Below are 17,884 nucleotides of genomic sequence, written 5' to 3' on the forward strand. Positions count from 1 at the left end.
AGTTAACCTGAATAATGTGCTAAATGTATGCATGGTGAAATTAAAACCATACCTATGATAACTGTAGGTTTTACTTGTTTTGTAATAACCCAGAAAAGTTAATGGATGGATGGATCCAATGCAATGAAGCTTCGTCTTTGCGTAAAATACGATTGGAAAACTGGTTGGTATTGTGGTTGCCCTCCATAATTCCAGTTCTGGTACCGATGCTTGATCAGTGCGGCTGGACAGGTTGCTTTCTTCCGCATCCTAACTCGGACGTGACATCCAGCACGCAGTCTGCCCGGTGGCCACTCCCTCATCCGGTAGTTTTCATTCGTGTTTCGGAATACGTATTACAACGAAGGGGAGGAGAGAGCGAAGAGGAGGCGTTAATAGCGTTTAAATAACAAGCGAAGCCTTCCACCCAGCGGCACCTCTTCTGCGGGAAAACTGCGACAGCAACCAACGACAAGCATTCCAGCCTTTACATCGAAGCTTAAACGGTAAGATGAACTAAAAAGCGAAGATGATTTCCGAGTGGATAAGATTTATTTGACCGGAAAGGGGCGTGATAAACTCGCATGCATTATTTTGAGAATAAGCTTGAAATCAATGGCCAAACAGGCGAGACATCCCATGCTTATTTAGTTACAAAACAAAAACAATCTGTTTTAGACGGCCAATACATACACATGATGCGTTAACACAAATTGGAGACGGTAGCCAGACACTTTTCGCTGGATCATAGTGATTTCTGCCAATCACATTTGCTCACCTAGGTTTCCTACTTGTTGCAGACAGCGTAAAAACCTTGACCACTGTCGACGTTTACATTAAATGCAATGCCAGTCGACAGGGTTTTAAAAACCTCCATCGCCAACTGATCGAGGGTCTTTGCGTGCGTGTCGCAGTGTAAGTGTGAAATGGAGGCTCCCTTCCTCTTCTCCACTGGTCGTGGTCTCCATCCTGACATTCCTGCTTGACCAACAACGCCTGATGTAGAATAGAGATCTGTATAATCGATTCTGACTCTAAAACATGATATGATGAATTTAAACGTTATAGCTTGTTCCAAGAATGTAGTATCAAACTGAGTTTTGAGCGCTTTAGTAATATACGCGACGATTTTTATAGTCCGACGCAGGTACAGTGGAGCCTCAGTATTCGAACACAATCCGTTCCAGAAGGCTGTTCGAGAAGTGAATCATTCGAATTCCGAATCATTTTTTCCCATTACAAATAATGGAAAAAATGTTTAATCCATTCCAAGCAAAAAAAAAAACCCCGTCATTTTTTCATTTGCGCATCTTTGTCCGATCGCGCAACTGCAGCGCACCGCCGAACGCGCAACCGTGGCGCGTCACCGACCACGCAACTGCACCGCGCTGGTCGCATTATTGTGACAGAGCGGCCGCTGAAATTTAGAAAATATTTTGTAAGTCCTGATGTACTTTCCAAGATTTTAGTGGACCTCAGTGCGCAGCAAGTTTAATTTTTTCCGATCGCACAACTGCAGCGCTCCGCCGATCGCGCAACCCTAGCGCGTAACTGACCGCGCAACTGCACCGCACTGGTCGCATTATTGTGACAGAGCCGTCGCTGAAATTTAGAAAATATATTTTTAAGTCCTGATGTACTTTCAAAATTTTAGTGGACCTCAGTGCGCAGGGAGCTTAATTTTGTCCGATCGCGCAACTGCAGCGCACCACCGAACGCGCAACCGTAGCGCGCCGCCGACCGCGCAACTGCACCGCGCTGGTCGCATTATTGTGACAGAACGGTCGCTAAAAATTTTAAAATATTTTTAAAATCCAAATGGACTTTCCCCCGGGCGCTCACTGTCGCATTGCTTTAGGAGCGTCTTTGTGTTTTAGGATGGCTCCCACTTGCTTCATTTGGAGGCATGATTAGAGTTGATGCAATCCTCAGCGTAGCGAGAATGTAATAACGAACTAAGCTATCCGTTGCCACCCTTTTCTCTCCTAAACGTATGTGTGGTACAAACATAACCCCAGTGCATAAAAAAATAGCCTCAACAATCGAACGTAATGAATGCAAAGTGGAAATTGTGTCTGCCCTGTTAGTGACATTCCACTGCTGTGTGTCTATTTGTGCTTCCAATGTTGACTCTCTTCCTGCGTGTTGACCAGTGATAGGAAAGAATGCCAAAAACCCAGGGTTTTTTGATAACAGACCGGATCTGGTTTATGTAACCATTTTCTATGGTTTCTATGGATGTGTGTTTTCATAAAATTACTTGCATTGTCATCCACATTCAAAACATATCTTAAAAATCTCTCATGGGATAGATTGCCTTACACATTTCAATTTCAAAGTACTACAATTAAAGCTCCCCTAAAAGAATGGTCTATCAGTGGCAGTTTGAAGCTGTACAGAAAGTGACAGAAGATCTTTTTTGTGGTAACAAAGCTCAACTTTCCAACACAAAAGCTCTTGCATCACACCTACCACAGGACATCCTGCTATTGAGTGTGACATCTCCACATTAGTGTGTAACCTCCACATCACATTGACATGCAAAGGCTTGTAAGTAGTGAACTGTCAAGGAACCAACCATAAATAGTATTGTGTGTGGGTGAGTGACGCTGGCTGGGGGATGGGTTGTGCTGCACGTACACATGATCCCCACCCCCCTGTCCTGAGAAACTACGGGCGTCTCGCTAGGGACGTTACGAAGCAGGGCGCACTTTTCCAGGCAGTGGTTGCTATGGGGATCTGGGGAAGGGAGATTCTGGGAATCAATGAGTTCACTCAGCAAACAAATCAATGGCAGAATCCATCAGAGCAAGTGACAGGTGTTCCAGAGATATTCATAACAATGTCTTAGCAGTCATACAGAGTGTGTTTCTAGTATTTTGCTTTTTGCTTCTCCTCTTACTAAATGAGCCTTTCATTACAATACAAATAATTTAAACTCCCTTACTCATGTTTCAGCACCTATTTGCACATCCATTGTGTCCATTTGGCTGATCCAGTCTCATTTTTCTTTCCGTAGATGGCCACCAAAGACAAACTGATCACCCAAGTGCTGAAGGAGGAGCCAGGGAGCAGCAGGAACAAGGTGACGGTGGTGGGCGTAGGCATGGTGGGCATGGCCACTGCCATGAGTGTTCTGCTCAAGGTAAGAGACAAGAAAAACAAGCATATAGTAATGTCTGCTGACTCTAACATTGGCCATACAATGCAGCTGTCATAATTCATATTGTATGATAATAATGGTATCAAATAAAGTGGATGTTTGTACTCGTGTATAGAAACTGTAAGGAAAAAAGGTTCATGTTGCATGTATATATTTTATGAATGACTGCTAGAATTTAATGGAAAATGCAACCTTTGCTTTATTAAAGAACATTCCTACCTTTTATTCTATGCACTTGACAATTGGCCTTTCGGAATAATGGAGGCACTGTCAAAGAGGGCCCCCCAAAACAAAAGCTGGGCAGCATGAAAATGCATGATGTGGCTCTCGGGCTTTACAATCCCTCTTTCGGAATTTGAGTGGGCCTCTCTGTAATTTTGGTAATGGCTAGAATACGCTCTACAGCAGTCAAGCCTTTCTTGAGCCACAGTGCATAACATTGCCATGGCACGCCGCCATAGAAAAATGTTACAAAATTATATACATGTATAGAGTTGGTTTACTCAAAAATATATTAGAATAGCGAATTGTTCCGCCTGGCACTTTCCATTGCTGGCATATAGTCAATAACTAATATATATTTTTAGACTAGATAACTAGAATTGGATTATATTTCCTGCAGCACAGTTGATGGCCTCACACTTGAATGTGTACATTTTGTATTTGCTTGATCAGGATCTGTGTGATGAGCTGGCACTGGTGGATGTGATGGAGGACAAACTGAAGGGTGAAGCAATGGACCTGCAACATGGCTCTTTCTTCCTGAAGACGCACAAGATCGTGGGAGACAAAGGTGAGAAACAAATTGACGACCATCACAACTATCTGGTGATCTTACAATCAGGCTGGCATGTTTGAATTCTCCAGACTACAGCGTGACAGCTGGCTCCAGGGTGGTGGTGGTGACCGCTGGTGCACGCCAGCAGGAGGGAGAGAGTCGCCTCAATCTGGTGCAGCGCAACGTCAACATCTTCAAGTTTATCATCCCCAACATTGTCAAGTACAGCCCCAACTGCATCCTGATGGTCGTCTCTAACCCAGGTAAGGAAGGAGTCCGACTACTGGCACTCGCTTGAAAGACGCTGTCCATTCCCTGCTGGAGTACTTAGACGGCTTGTTGCTCTGCTCTTAATAGCTGTATTAATCCATAAATAACTAAGGGTTATTTATTAGTAGCTTCTTCTTCTTATCGTGTCTACAAGGCAGTTAGTTGCAAGGCTTGGCTAGATGTGGTTCAGCCACAGCTGAACACATTTCTGTCCCTTCTCATTAGTTTAGTTTAATTTAGTGTAGTTTATTGTTTAGCACATATTATTACAGCAATAACAGTGCAAGGAGGGAGACGAAGCCTAGGGCTTGTAGAGAGCTCCACTCCTGTTATATATATATATACAATAAAGTGCTGTGAAGGCAAATATCTCTCAAGTGTTTGCAAAAATAAATAAACAAAAGCATAACAAGCTAAATATTAATTCATCATATTCATATTTGCATATATACATATATGTATATATACATAATCAGATACACTATAAAAATAAGAAACAAGCGAAACAAAATAAACACTGAGCGATGTTTAAGCAATCGAAGAGACACCAGGTAGAAATAACCAAAAGGGAACAAAAGAACTGCGAAACACAAAATAACACAAAGAAGAATCCAAGTATGAATTGTAGTTTAGGTTGATGTTCTTAGGATGGATCAGCTGAGTGCAGTGGAATAATTATGGACTGGTAGGATTATGAGTGGAGAAGGTGATGTTTCAGGTGTTTTCTAAAAGCAGCCTGTGAAGATATGGATCGAATATGGACTGGTAGCTCATTCCAGAGTGAGGGCCCTCTAAAATGGATGTTGTATTGATGGCGTGATGTTCGACAGGAAGGTGGGTAGAGATTGTCCCTCTGTCTTGTTGGTTATGAATGAACGTCTGATACAAATGTGAAGAAATTATGAAAAGTGGCTGGAAGATGGTGTCATTAAACTCTGCTAAGTCCGGTGCTGTGCAGGGATGTTGTTTGCTGCATAGATCGGCTAAGATTGTTCGTGTTGCAGAGGAGAGCCCTTCGATGTTCACAGACAGGATTGTCAATGCTGGTCGCGAGGAGGTTCCTCGTTTCCAAGATCGACCCCCGTGTCTATCTACAGGCACGATGTTGTCCTCTGTCCTGCAGCTTTGTGGCTTGCAGCTTGCAGCTTTCGGCGTAACTTGTAGCTGCGTTGTAGCTTGTAACTTTTGCTTATTAGTAGCTTTATTAGTAGCTGATTGGTCATGTTTCTGTCATAAGGTTTGAGAGTAAGGCTGAAGCTAGCTTTATTTGTTCGCCTTTTTATTTTCTTTATTTTTAGACTCATTGTGCCTTACTATACAGTTTAGTAATCGCATTGTCCTTCTTTCCCCTCACAGTGGACATCTTGACTTACGTTGCTTGGAAGCTTAGCGGTTTTCCACATCATCGCGTCATCGGCTCCGGAACCAACCTGGACACTGCCCGTTTCCGCCACCTCATGGGGGAGAAACTGAACCTCCACCCTTCAAGTTGCCATGGCTGGATCATCGGAGAGCACGGGGACTCCAGTGGTATGTGTCATCACTATAAATAAAATGGGAGCTGATATGCAGGCACAGTGCAAATATAGCATCATATTGGTTGCCAGTCATTGAATTTGGCTTATCTGAGCTATTTGACTTCTCTTAGTGCCCGTGTGGAGTGGCGTGAACGTTGCTGGCGTCAGTCTTCAGGGCCTCAACCCTAAGATGGGCACTGAAGGAGATAGCGAAGACTGGAAGGCGGTGCACAAAATGGTGGTTGATGGGTGAGTACATTTCCCGCAACTCTGCAAAGCAAACCCATCACGTACTTGCATGCTCTCCGTTCCTCTGTGAGATAGCAGTAAAGTTTAATCGGCACAAAGTCCACAATTGGATTCAGGCTAGCTGACCATCCCGAGTGAGGAACTTCATCCTGGCGTTTGATGGTTATACAGCATAGCACGACAGTATGCGCTTAGACCCGGCTTGGTCAAACATTTCTACTTCATGGCCATATAATTTTTTCAAAACAGGGAGAAGGGCCAGGTCATTCAAATATAAGGTAAAATAAATGTTGAACATTGGTGACTTGCTTTGTAAATGATTGACGGACTGGATTAAAGAACAGAGCGGCCTGCATTTGCCTCACCCCCTTACATATCATGTTACTACTGTTAATTCACAAATCATCAAAAATCGTCTTCTCAATTGCATTTGGAGAGAATTTTCAACCGCAGTTGAAACAACATGCTGTGGATACATTAAAATGAAACATAACAAATAACATACTAAACATAAAATAAAACTGTATAAACCATAAAATGAATAGGGAGTCGAATAATAGCATCAGGAGTCGGGGGGGAGGGGGGGGGGGTTGTCTAGCGTGTGCTATGTTATTCCATAGTTGAGTCGGTGAACAGAAAAAACTTTATACCCTCTGAACTTCTGCTTATATATAAGATATAGTGTCTCTAGGAACAGCCGCCAATGGTCAGATTGCAGCAATAGGACACAATCATAAATAAACATGACTTTTCTGCCTCACAGTGTTCTTATTGCAGGACAATAGGCTTCCTGGTTAAGATTAGGGGCAATAATACCTTATCATGTTAGCAATACGGCTCATATGAAAAAAGGCATTTCGAAATGTGTGTAATTGTGTCATATCCTGTGTTGTGCGTGCGTGCGTGCGTGTTCTCTGCAGAGCTTATGAGGTGATCCGACTGAAGGGTTACACTTCTTGGGCCATCGGGATGTCTGTGGCTGACCTGGTGGCGAGCATCACCAAGAACATGCACAAAGTTCATCCCGTGTCCACACTCATCAAGGTATTGTGCAACTCAATCTCTACAAGAGCTGTTAAACACTTTACTGTGCCATTAATTAAAAAAAAAAGAGTGTGGCTAAAGCTCTTATGTGGTTTCTTATAAGATTGTGCTGAGTGATATATTACAGCTAATGCATGTAACGTTCGGCAGGGGATGTACGGCGTGAAAGAGGACGTTTTCCTTAGCGTCCCCTGCGTTCTGGGCAACAAGGGCCTGTCAGACATCGTCAACATGAGCCTGAAGCCCGAGGAGCAACAGCATCTGGTGAAGAGCGCCGAGACACTGTGGGCCGTCCAGAAGGAGCTCACTCTGTGAAGAGTGTAGCGCCCCACGGTATAGTACTTCAACCCCAAACGAAAAAAAAAACCTAGCCCTAGCGCATCCATTCTGTGTTGTGTCCCTCTGTGGTAAAAGGCCTCCATTAAGACCTATGAAGTTGCAAAAAGTAGAAGCTACTTTGACATATTAACAAGCATTAAGTGTATTATTCTTTTTGCTGTCCGCTCCTTTCGCCATACGTATAACAAGAATCACAACTATTTAGCTTTACAGGTCACACTGTGTTGAGAGCTGGGAATTTGTGTCTAAAATACTACATAAATATTGTTACTGTGCACTGTTTGGGCTGATTCTATACACTCCTTGTATGCTTTGTGTATAGTCTGTCAACACTGGAAAGGCTGTATGTCCGTTTTTTGTCCATTTGGTCCCCTTGTCTTTCTTTTTCTTGAGTCTGATGGAGACATTCCATTCTCAGTGGGGGCAGATTTCCTGTCCAACTGATGTTGTAATAGTAATCTAAGGCCTTCTTCACACACAAAGTGCACTGACAAGTCAGATAAGAGACATTGGAAATTCACTTCACTCCTGTTTGGGGATGCTACTGAATAGAAATCATCAATATAGACAAAAATATGTTGTTTGCACACCATAATGCCCTCAAAGGGAATTATATATATTTTTTTCTCCATCTAATTTCTCAAGGACATTAACAAAGTGTAACGGTGTTATTTTCTGAATAGCCGTTACTGCAGATGATACATATTTATTGTTTCCAGTGTTATTTATCATTAAGATGATCAACTGTATCTGGACATATTTTTACATTCTGTAGCATCAAATAAAGCCAGGATACAGAAACAAGAACTTAACTGTCTGCCTTTTCATTTCATTTATAACAGGACTCTAGAGTAATTTATAAAAAGCAGCGTTAAGATTTACCGCTTGTTTTCGCAGTATGACTTTCATAGGTCACGCTTAGTATGATCAATAAATCATATTCAAGTCTTAAAATTACCAGGCTCATCTTAATGTTTTTGACAAAGGAGGTAAAAAAATAGCTCCAGTCTTGTCTATATGTGCCCCACAAGACGAATGAGGCCAAGTGTGATAGAAGAGCGATTCCAAACTAAGGTTGTTATGATGCCATATGCTACAAGGTTTAGACTTTTTTTTTTTTTTTTTCCTTGGATTTTTCCAAAAACGTCCGGAAGGCCCACTGGAAATATCTCTGATGTGAATGTGCCCACGATCCTCATCTCAGCCTCTTTTCATGCCCTCAATGGTCTCAAAACAACTGATTGAGGAACAATCAAAAGTTTTGATGCCCATCCTGGTCAAATAATTGGAAACGTGGATAGAGTTGTGAATTGGTGCATTGTACCTGGTGGGAATGTGACCGGCTCAATTTGAAGAGCACTGGTCTTTCCCACAAAATCTTATTGATTTGCCATCAAATTGGGTCTTTAATTTGAATGGATTTACATAAATTTACAGATACAAAAGATGATTTACGGTTTAACTGGAAACAAAAAATAACAGCAGATACGCTATGATACATTTCAAAGTGCATTTAGTAGTGGGCTAAGTTAAACAAGAGGTGTCTTAACTTAACATTTGATTAGTAATAATCTTTTGTACCCTACAAAAAAGATGTATACAGTGAACTAATTTCTTACCAGAAACAACAGAGGACACCAAAAAAAGTGGATATTCTTTGTAAAAATGTCCTCTAGAGAGACTGTACAGAGTAGAAGAGCTACTGTACATGATTAGTTGCGAATGCAGCCAAACAGTCAAATAGGAGGGCTAACCTGAGCAGCTGACACGTACAATAAAAATGGAAAGAGAAGAGGCAAAACAAGACAATACAGATTGATGGAGTAAAGCATATCCATAATAGAGGGGGGGGGAGGCCTTCTGAATGTGGCTCAGGCTGCATGCATATCAAGGGTCTTCTTAATCACTTTGGGTGTTCATATCAGAGCTTAACTTTTTCCTGACAAGGGGTCCCTCAACAGCGAGCACCCGATATTTTGTGCTTACTCAACAAACAAGGCTGCCTGGGTTAAAAATAGACATGGTGCACATAATCTGATCATGGGTGTGAGTGTTGGGAAAATCTCTCAAGCATTTGGTTTGATCCAAGTCACGGACAAATCTTAGGAGTGTCTAAACAACCCAGTGGTCCATTAAAGATGGAACACAACACAGAGGGACAAGAAAGAGAACCAGAGGGCCCAAAGACATGTCTGTTTTCTGCTCGTGTCCCTCAGTAGAGATCGCTGAGGCCGGCGGTCTTGCGGGCTTTCTGCATGAGGGCGCGGAGTTGGAACTGCTTTCTGGACAGAAGGCGTACGTGCTGGAAGAAAAGAAGGGATGAATCAATACTGATACACATACATTACGTAGGATGTGTTTGTAATCTAAAAGTTGTGTTGAAATGGCCACCTTGAGAAAAACCTCCAGGTCTATGACGCCCCTACGTAGGGCTTCTCCCAGGTAGAAGATGGTGTCCTCGATGGCATTTTCCTCAGCGTACAGGTTCAGGATCTGTTTGTACAGGGGGGCCGTCGGCACAATGATGTCATCGATGTCGTTGTTCTCAGACTGGTTCTCCATCTTCTCCAGGGCCTCGGTCAGCTCCTCATCCTTGCGGTTCAGCAACTCAATGTTCCTGTCGACGTCAGCCTGACCCAAAAGATGACAGTCCAGTGAACAAATTATCTTTCGAGATGGCGTGGGCACAAATGATGAACCGTGTCACATGCAGCGGGCAAATTCATAAAAAGAAATAAACCCATTACCACTTCCTGGTCCAATCTGGAGATCATGTCCTCCAGTTTCTGATGGCCCTTTTTGAGATCTTCTTCTGTTCGCTTGAGGGCATCCAACTCGGCCTGAGCCCTGTCCATTTCCTCCTTCATCCTCCTGCGAAGCTTGTCGCTAACAGCTGAGATCAGCGAGGCACGGATCGTGTCTTCACCTATGGTGCCGTCTCTGTTGGCGCCTAAACAAAGTGACACTTGTTTTAAGCCTGTCATGATTAATAGAGATGTGTTCTTTGGCCTCCTTTCTCAATATGGGATTCCACTTTCAGGAAACATTGGCCTCAAAAGTCAACATACTGCTTGATATCAGTGCACCTCACGAGAGCTCATTTGAAATAATTTCAGGGGAAGTCAACATGTGGCATTCAGATTAAAATTGCGTTGATAGAATTGGATTTAAGCAACAAAATCGAGCCGTTTTTATGCATTTCAGCGGGTGGCCATTTCGCCTATTGCTGTCAACTGAAAATTAAATCACAGTTGCGAGGCCATTTTTTTTTTTAAAGTGACAAAACCTGATTTATAAAAGCACCTAAATATGTGCATTCGGTACATCTTCTTCAAGTCACCACTACAGCGTGTACAGGTCAGCACTACAAATGTCAGAGATGATCCCCCACCCCACCCCACTACTAAATATAGGAGAGCACCAAAAGTCCTACAAATGGCAGACAGTCTACTGGTGTTTCAATACTGCTTCCAACCAGCTGATCACAGGTCCGTCTTTGTGTGGCGTAACTTTGACCTCTCCAAATATAGCACAAATAACCAGAGAGTACTCTCTTTCTTCCATACTGTAGGTCCTGTTGGCCTTTATTGCTCCCAACTCTAGTTACATCAGATGACCTTTCGCTTGTCGGTTCAGCATGCCACCAAAGTCAGGTCCAGGGTGAGAGGGTTTCAGTAAGGTCACATGGCTGAATTTGCAGTTGACTCCACAGAAGGATGGGGACGCTTCATTTGATCTGATCGGCTTCACTATAAATCATTTAAGTGGTACTCCAACATATAACACTGTAACCGAGCTTCTTTTTCCTTTACTGTACAAAAACACGGTTTCCCCCCCTCCCTCCTTTTCATGTGAAACCTATTCCTAACCTATCTTACGCCACCAATGCACAAACTATTGTGCGATGTCAGCAACTTTGTAACATATGTGGTAAAGTAAAAAAAAGTACCTGCTCTATGTTCAGGTAGAGCAAAACTATTGTCACAATGAGAAACTATTGCTATGTTGTTGTATTTTACAAAACTATAGAATTTGAATTGAGTGTCATTGCAAAGAGTGTGTCATGATGAGAGCTGTTAGACGTAATACACACCCACTGTGGACACGGGAGTCTGGGCGGGGTAGTGAGTGGGACCGGAAGTAGCCGGGTAAGAGTTGCCCCCTGTGTACTGGTAACCTGGGTAACCTCTGCAAAATAAGATTCGATAATCATACTGTGGCTCAACATACAAGACTGAAGGAGTGAAGCAATTGAACAGCTCTTGCTACTGAGCATGCTTATTACACAAAACTAGTGTTTGCGCATGATGGTGAAACACCTTACCCTGCGTTAGGACTTGGGCCATAAGGTGAAACTGCGGGCATGCCAGGTACATAGGAAGCTGATGCGAGAGGAAGAGGACACACAATCACATCAGTGGCTTTCAGACTGAAAAGCCCAAGAACTTTGTATTCCTGGCAGAAGGAGTACCTGGTCGTAAGAACTTGTAGAACAGTAGGAAAGGTAGTCACAGCAATAACTAATTCATTTCGATATTAAGCATCAATTAGTTGAATTAATGATGTTTTCTTTCAGATACGCCAATACTACCTATCAGGGTACATTCCCTGCAGGGTCTGTCTGGAGTCACATCAGAATATCAGAATGGTTTCACCCTACTTTATGTTTTAAATGTCAATGAATAATTCTTCAAATAATCACAATGTTAATCTTAATCAGAATAATTGTGTTTATTATTATTTTTTCAATAATCGTCTAGCCTTAGTGGTCTCAAAGCCCATATTATCTGGGTGCCTGCGTTTTTAAAAATATTTCCTCATGGGGATTAGGCGCCACCTGGTGTTAGACTGGGTAATAGTCATTTAACCACATGCGGAAAGAAGGACAATAGTAACCTGTACCACTTACAATTAGGTGGTCCAGAAGCTTGGAAAGCCTGGTAAGGCGCTTGTGTGGTGGGACGAGAAAACACTGGTGGCTCGTCTCCAAACACCACGATCATCACCTGAATGAGACCAAACAGGTCTGACTGGGGCTGGAAAACAAAGCGGAGACGGTGAAAGATCTCTCAGAAAAAATAATTTGTATTTAGCAGAATTTACTAGGTAGGTTATTTAAAATACAGGTGAGTTGTTCAGAATTTCAGCCCTATTGGCCAAACAAAGTGTTCAGTGTAGCCTCTAATGCTAATAGACTTACATGCTTCCACTCGTGTAGATAAGGTAGATAGATTTTTCCATTGGCATCAATATGTTTACCAGTTTTGATCATCATGGTGCTGGTTGGTTTAACAAAACAAATTGGTGGGTTGAAGGGATATGTGTCCAACATCCAAAGACACACTGGGATGTTATAGATGTTGCCTACAAGGAAATGCACACATTAGAGAAAGCGGGAATACGTCTCATCTCTAGCCACATCTCCCCACAATGACAGGCATAAAACCATTTATTTCATTTGCTAATGTGCAGTGCACCAGCATGAAACTGTATGTTTAAGTGACCTGATCAAAATACTTAACAGAATAATGAATCAATAGTTTTACAGTGACATCCAAAACAAAAATAAGAACACTGTATGTACCTCGATAGGTTACAGGGACTGTTCCTGTTAAACTCATCAGGTCCCTTGTAGATCCATCGTTGAACACTGAAAAGCAAGTTGAGCCAGTGAGGAGATGCTAACTAACTATCACTGTATATTCAGTCATCCAAGAATGATGTAGCGTGGAATCTCTAATATAACTTGGACTTTGGACTCAGAGCAGATTGTGTTTGACCTATGACTATAGGAAAGGAATGAATAAGAAGATTGGCTTACCATAGCCATCCATTACGGGCTTCAAGTCTTTGTAATGAGAGATGACGTTGGTGATTTCACGAACAGTCAGGTCCCTGTATTTATATTGCTGGAATATGATAAACAAGAAATGAGTGATGACAACAGTTTTTCCCTATAGTTTAAAAACAACCTAAAGCTAAATGAAAAGTTTGACGTGTTAGTCATTTTTTTTAATTGCAACAGGAAATCTGTAGTATTGGTGGGGAGCACAAAAATTCTCTTCTCTGAAAAAACAGTTCTGCCCAGTTAAAAATGTGTTTATCGCATCTATGTTATGCATGCTATGCTGCTTTAGGAATCTGTTGCTTCACTTTGGAAGTGTTCTGCCAAAATGTCCTACCCGTTGAGAAACGTCCTACCGATGGCCAATTTGACAGCAGAAGTACAATATTGTGTGCTTTCAGTTGGCTTTATTAAGATGAATACAGGTAGAACCTTCTCAAGATCCCTTGAGAAAATACTACAAGCAGGTAGGACAATCCTGACAATTCAAATAACCTAAGATGATACGTCTGAATACATATAAGCAGGTAGGGCGTTCCAACAATTGAATTTACTCATTTATAATATAGTATATATATATAAAGATACATAGAAAAGCAGGTTCTGAGCGAAGGTTGTGAGCATGAGCACACAAGCGCACAGGGCATTGGTAGGACGTCTCGACGGGTAAGAAGGAATTCCAGAGCACCGGTAACCAAGTAAACAACAGGCAGAAGGGGGTAGCACAACTAATATGGCTTTAATGGCACACGTAGTCGTTTGCTACGCTTTTCTCAACTCTAAATAATTCTCTTACACGTCCCAATCATTCGCACAAAAACTCAGTCACAGGGCATTCCATTGTTTTGACAGCACGACATTTTTGCCCGCTATTGGAAGCTTTTAAAATGTCACAATTTCCTTTATTCTAAACATACTTCACAAAATGGTTTATTCCTTTGTTCAAGATCTTTCTGGTGACATTGGTCTGGGGGGGTCAAGTTGTTGTCATGTACCAACACTATCGTGTAAACCCCACATATGTAGTTCCTTACTACTTGTTTTTGACGGAACAAGCTAAATTGCGGGTTAATATGTTAAACATTCCTTCAAGGTGTGAAATGGTTATCCTAAACGAAAAAAAAAAAGTTAGTGCATCAGAAAATACAGATTTTGGTTAATCAACAACAAAAACTGATGACACCGATCGGGTTAAGGAGTACAATAAACGGCTTAAACAATTCAATGTTTAAACTAACACGCCATTTAACAAACCAGGAAATGGTCACTGTACTGTTATGTTACGTTTATGTTAACTAACATGCTAACAAGTTACGATACTCCGCAAGAGAAAGGTTTACCTTTAGCATTTTCTTCAGGGCTCCCTCGTTGACAACCGCCATTGTTTCCCTGTTAAAGTGTTTTGTTAATGATAAAAATCGAATAAATAAGTCAGTAGCTAGCAGAACCTGAACCTCGCTAGCGAGAATCCAGAAAATGCTATGCTAATATTAGCAAAGCCCCGGGACAGACTAAACACAAAAAATCCGGCTATTTGAATTAAATCGTCCAATTGAAAAGAGTGGATGTTTATCTTGTTAACTCAGATCGAAGCAGTACACGCAAGACTAATGGTACACTGACTGCTCAGTACAAACAACATTATATCTTCGTATGAGACTAACAACACGACGTATTTCCGGTATTATGTCTGACATTTTCCGGGGAAATGATGACGTCTTATTTGTAAAAACTTTATTAGCAACATCATATGATACAGCATTAACCATCAGATGGATCACAGAAACAATTGAAACGGGAATTTAGTTTGTTCTCTTGTCATAATACTTTAGTGACAGAAAGCGCTTATTTCATATTCCAAAAACATGGATGGGAAGCCGCTTAACCATTTCAAAGTGTCTGTAGGTGTGATTGTGAATGGCTGTTTGTCTCTGTGTGCCCTGCAATTCCCTGGTGACCAGTTCAGGGTGTCACCCACTTACTGCTCAAAGACTGTTGGGATAGTCTCCGTGAACCTCACAAGAATAAAGCCGTTCAGAGAATGAATGAATGAATGAATGAATGAATGAATGAATGAATGATGTATGAATGGGTGGATGGCTGAATGATGGATGGATGGATGGATGGATGGATGGATGGATGGATGGATGGATGGATGGATGGATGGATGGATGGATGGATGGATGGATGGATGGATGGATGGATGGATAATAAGTATGTGTAGTATATGTTAAATAAATACGTATATACACATACATGCATGATTTACAATACACACACACATAGGGTTAATGTACAATATGATAGTAAACAGTATATATGAGGGAATGCATCTTAAATCTTACAGATGATTACATTGCAAGTAATTTATATACATGTAATGACAAAATGTTACAGTTCTTGATTGACAAAAGAATGAAATGAACCAAACAACAACCAATTGTGTTCATGTTATACTGTGCCCGCGATATGTTTCACAAGCAACAAGTTAATGTTGAAATCTACGTATTAACAGCTGGTTTCATTTCCTTGAAGGACAGGTTGGCCATCTTCTGTTGATAAAGACAAATACAAACTGCCGTCCGTCCGGGAAAGCACCTGTGATTGTTTGTGGAACTGCAGCGAACCTATATTGAGGACAGGTAATGAATGACAAAGTCTATCAATACAATATCTCAGACTTGATTAGATATGACCCAGTTATAACTTAGCTGATATCTTGGACACGGAAGAATGTTTTTTCTTTTCCTGATTTTTCTAATTCATTGCAAACTTAAATCAAAACACATTACTGCATATGGAATTATTCTTTGTTTTTGAATAATGTTTTTTCTTTTCCTGATTTTTCTTATTCATTGCAAACTTAAATCAAAACAAATTACACCACATGGAATTATTCTTTGTTTTTTTCACTCTAACGTCAATCAATACTAAGCATGATTACATTTTTGACATTATTTTCTTGGATACAGCACTTGAATTTGACTTTGGTATGTGCAAGGCAACACATTGTAATGATATGGTTGGTTAGTGCACAAATTCTGTGTGGAAAGTTGCCTATCTGTTTTTTACTTTCTGCATCTTATGCATTTTTGCCAAAACACGTGATGATATTTACTCACAGGATGTTTGTGCAGGGTGATGATGAGGCCGCATACAGATAGGAGGGAGGTCTCCAAACATGACAACCATCACCTGCAGGAGACTCACCAGGTCACACTTCCTCTGAGAAAGTGCCACAAAAAAAGTCAGCGTATCCTATGCACATACTGCAAACCTCTCACGTGTGCTGCTCACCTGCTTCCACTCCTGCAAGTATGGCAACAAGACGTCACCATTGCTGGAGACGTAGTTTCCCCGCAGGATCATCATCTCCCTCGTGGGCCTGACGTAGCAGATGGGGGCTGACTTAGGGTAGCATTCCTCGAGCCACACACATATAGGGATGTTGTAACTTGTGTCTAAACGAATCCCGGGAACAGTTAGAATATTTCTCAACGATCGTACAATGCTTTATTGTACCTGATATAAAATGTGAAATTATTACCTTCAAAACGAATGGGGATAGTTCCTGTTAGACTCATCAAGACCTTGGTGGTTCCATCAGTGTAAACTATACAAAGGAACATGAGTGTTTTGAATACTGTTTTAAAACCCACAATTATCAAAGAAAAATGAATATTTTGTATGTGTAAGCTCCTTACTGTATTTATCCACCACTGGAACAAGGTCTTTGAAATGGATCAATGCAACACATATTTCATCAGCCACATGTTTACAAAGATAAGTCTGTACAACGGAAACAAGTATGCATACACTCAAAAGAGAATAATAGGAATTGGAATATTTTTCTCACCATACACACAGTATACAATATTATGTTCCCTTACCTTTGGAAGCATTTTCTTTATGTTTTTGTAGGTTGCCATGATTGCGTGTGGATCTAAAAGCAAAAAAAAAAATGTCTTGCCTTGTCTTTAGCTCACCAACACTCACTAAGTTTTGACTTTTTCTTTCTGTGTGTTTAAGGGCAAGAACACAACTTTATGGACCCCCTAAGAACCAATAAGAGAACAGCATAATGATAGTACAAACAGGTGACTTATCTTAACCATAATATAATTAGGTTATATGGCCCAAAAAAACACTGTTCTCTGTTCCGTGACCCATTAAATGAACGTGTTTGTTACATAGAAGGTCATTTCTTTCAATAAATAAAGAATATGTTTTACTACTGTTGTCTGCTATTGTACGTGAGTTTTAAGTCTTGATAAAAGTAATTCTTGTGTTTTTAACCAACTTACTAACAACTGTAGGTAAAATCCCAATTTTACACTGTGTATATTACATATAAGTTGTTAAGTTTAAGTTGTTGAAGAAAAAACAATAATCCATCTGTAATTTGGTATTGTCTTCAATTGTTTGTTGTTGTTCTATATTTGCTGTTGTTTTTAGTTATTTACAGTTGTGTTTTGTTAAATGTTGTGTTTTTTAAATGGCTGTTGTGTTTAGCTATTTTTTGTCGTGTTTTTTTTTTATTTGCTGTTGTAGTTTTTGATTAGCTTTTATTTATTTTCTCTTGTGTTCTGCATTTCAGGGCCTCTGTAAGACAGCTTTATTTAGTACAACAATAATGTGACTGCAAACTTATCATTTTGATGTGATTTGATATTTCATCTCTCGCCTGTAAGAGGCAGCAA

The 17,884-nt window shown here is 41.0% G+C and overlaps 3 protein-coding genes across 3 annotated transcripts; 1 reads left to right on the forward strand and 2 right to left on the reverse strand.

Moving 5' to 3' along the window:
• The first annotated feature begins 347 nt into the window (after positions 1 to 347).
• On the forward strand, positions 348 to 8,146 carry ldha (lactate dehydrogenase A4). Its single transcript, XM_085913911.1, has 8 exons — positions 348 to 485; positions 2,999 to 3,124; positions 3,818 to 3,935; positions 4,010 to 4,183; positions 5,547 to 5,720; positions 5,839 to 5,956; positions 6,877 to 7,000; positions 7,151 to 8,146. Exons 2-8 carry the CDS (start codon positions 2,999 to 3,001, stop codon positions 7,313 to 7,315), a joined length of 999 nt encoding a protein of 332 aa, XP_085770037.1. The 5' UTR covers positions 348 to 485; the 3' UTR covers positions 7,316 to 8,146.
• On the reverse strand, positions 7,713 to 14,892 carry tsg101a (tumor susceptibility 101a). The gene is made up of 10 exons (XM_085913910.1): positions 14,525 to 14,892; positions 13,161 to 13,248; positions 12,924 to 12,989; positions 12,540 to 12,703; positions 12,249 to 12,375; positions 11,664 to 11,721; positions 11,433 to 11,527; positions 10,087 to 10,289; positions 9,731 to 9,970; positions 7,713 to 9,641 (listed from the first exon to the last, which is right to left on the reverse strand). The coding sequence occupies exons 1-10, from the start codon at positions 14,564 to 14,566 to the stop codon at positions 9,552 to 9,554; spliced, it is 1,173 nt and encodes a 390-aa protein (XP_085770036.1). The 5' UTR covers positions 14,567 to 14,892; the 3' UTR covers positions 7,713 to 9,551.
• Positions 14,893 to 14,960: 68 nt separating this feature from the next.
• On the reverse strand, positions 14,961 to 17,113 carry LOC147055937 (tumor susceptibility gene 101 protein). The gene is made up of 6 exons (XM_085914068.1): positions 17,075 to 17,113; positions 16,889 to 16,973; positions 16,732 to 16,797; positions 16,482 to 16,645; positions 16,307 to 16,409; positions 14,961 to 15,811 (listed from the first exon to the last, which is right to left on the reverse strand). Exons 1-6 carry the CDS (start codon positions 17,111 to 17,113, stop codon positions 15,693 to 15,695), a joined length of 576 nt encoding a protein of 191 aa, XP_085770194.1. The 3' UTR covers positions 14,961 to 15,692.
• Positions 17,114 to 17,884: the final 771 nt, after the last annotated feature.

This window comes from Syngnathus leptorhynchus, chromosome 6 (assembly GCF_054491065.1).
Source record: "Syngnathus leptorhynchus isolate UIUO chromosome 6, UIUO_Slep, whole genome shotgun sequence".
NCBI lineage: Eukaryota > Metazoa > Chordata > Actinopteri > Syngnathiformes > Syngnathidae > Syngnathus > Syngnathus leptorhynchus.

Excerpts from the sequence above, each read along its gene's own strand:
- LOC147055937 (XM_085914068.1), bottom strand. The coding sequence starts at position 17,113 with ATGGCAACCTACAAAAACATAAAGAAAATGCTTCCAAAG. Across the intron at positions 16,410-16,481 it reads ACTTGCAGGAGTGGAAGCAG|AGGAAGTGTGACCTGGTGAG; the intron begins GTGAGCAGCACA and ends GCACTTTCTCAG. Across the intron at positions 15,812-16,306 it reads TCACCCTGCACAAACATCCT|GTTCGCTGCAGTTCCACAAA; the intron begins GTGAGTAAATAT and ends TCCTCAATATAG.
- tsg101a (XM_085913910.1), bottom strand. The coding sequence starts at position 14,566 with ATGGCGGTTGTCAACGAGGGAGCCCTGAAGAAAATGCTAAAG. Across the intron at positions 12,990-13,160 it reads GCCCGTAATGGATGGCTATG|TGTTCAACGATGGATCTACA; the intron begins GTAAGCCAATCT and ends CTTGCTTTTCAG. Across the intron at positions 12,376-12,539 it reads ATCTACACGAGTGGAAGCAT|CCCCAGTCAGACCTGTTTGG; the intron begins GTAAGTCTATTA and ends TTTGTTTTCCAG.
- ldha (XM_085913911.1), top strand. The coding sequence starts at position 2,999 with ATGGCCACCAAAGACAAACTGATCACCCAAGTGCTGAAGGAGGAGCCA. Across the intron at positions 5,721-5,838 it reads AGAGCACGGGGACTCCAGTG|TGCCCGTGTGGAGTGGCGTG; the intron begins GTATGTGTCATC and ends GACTTCTCTTAG. Across the intron at positions 5,957-6,876 it reads CACAAAATGGTGGTTGATGG|AGCTTATGAGGTGATCCGAC; the intron begins GTGAGTACATTT and ends TGTTCTCTGCAG.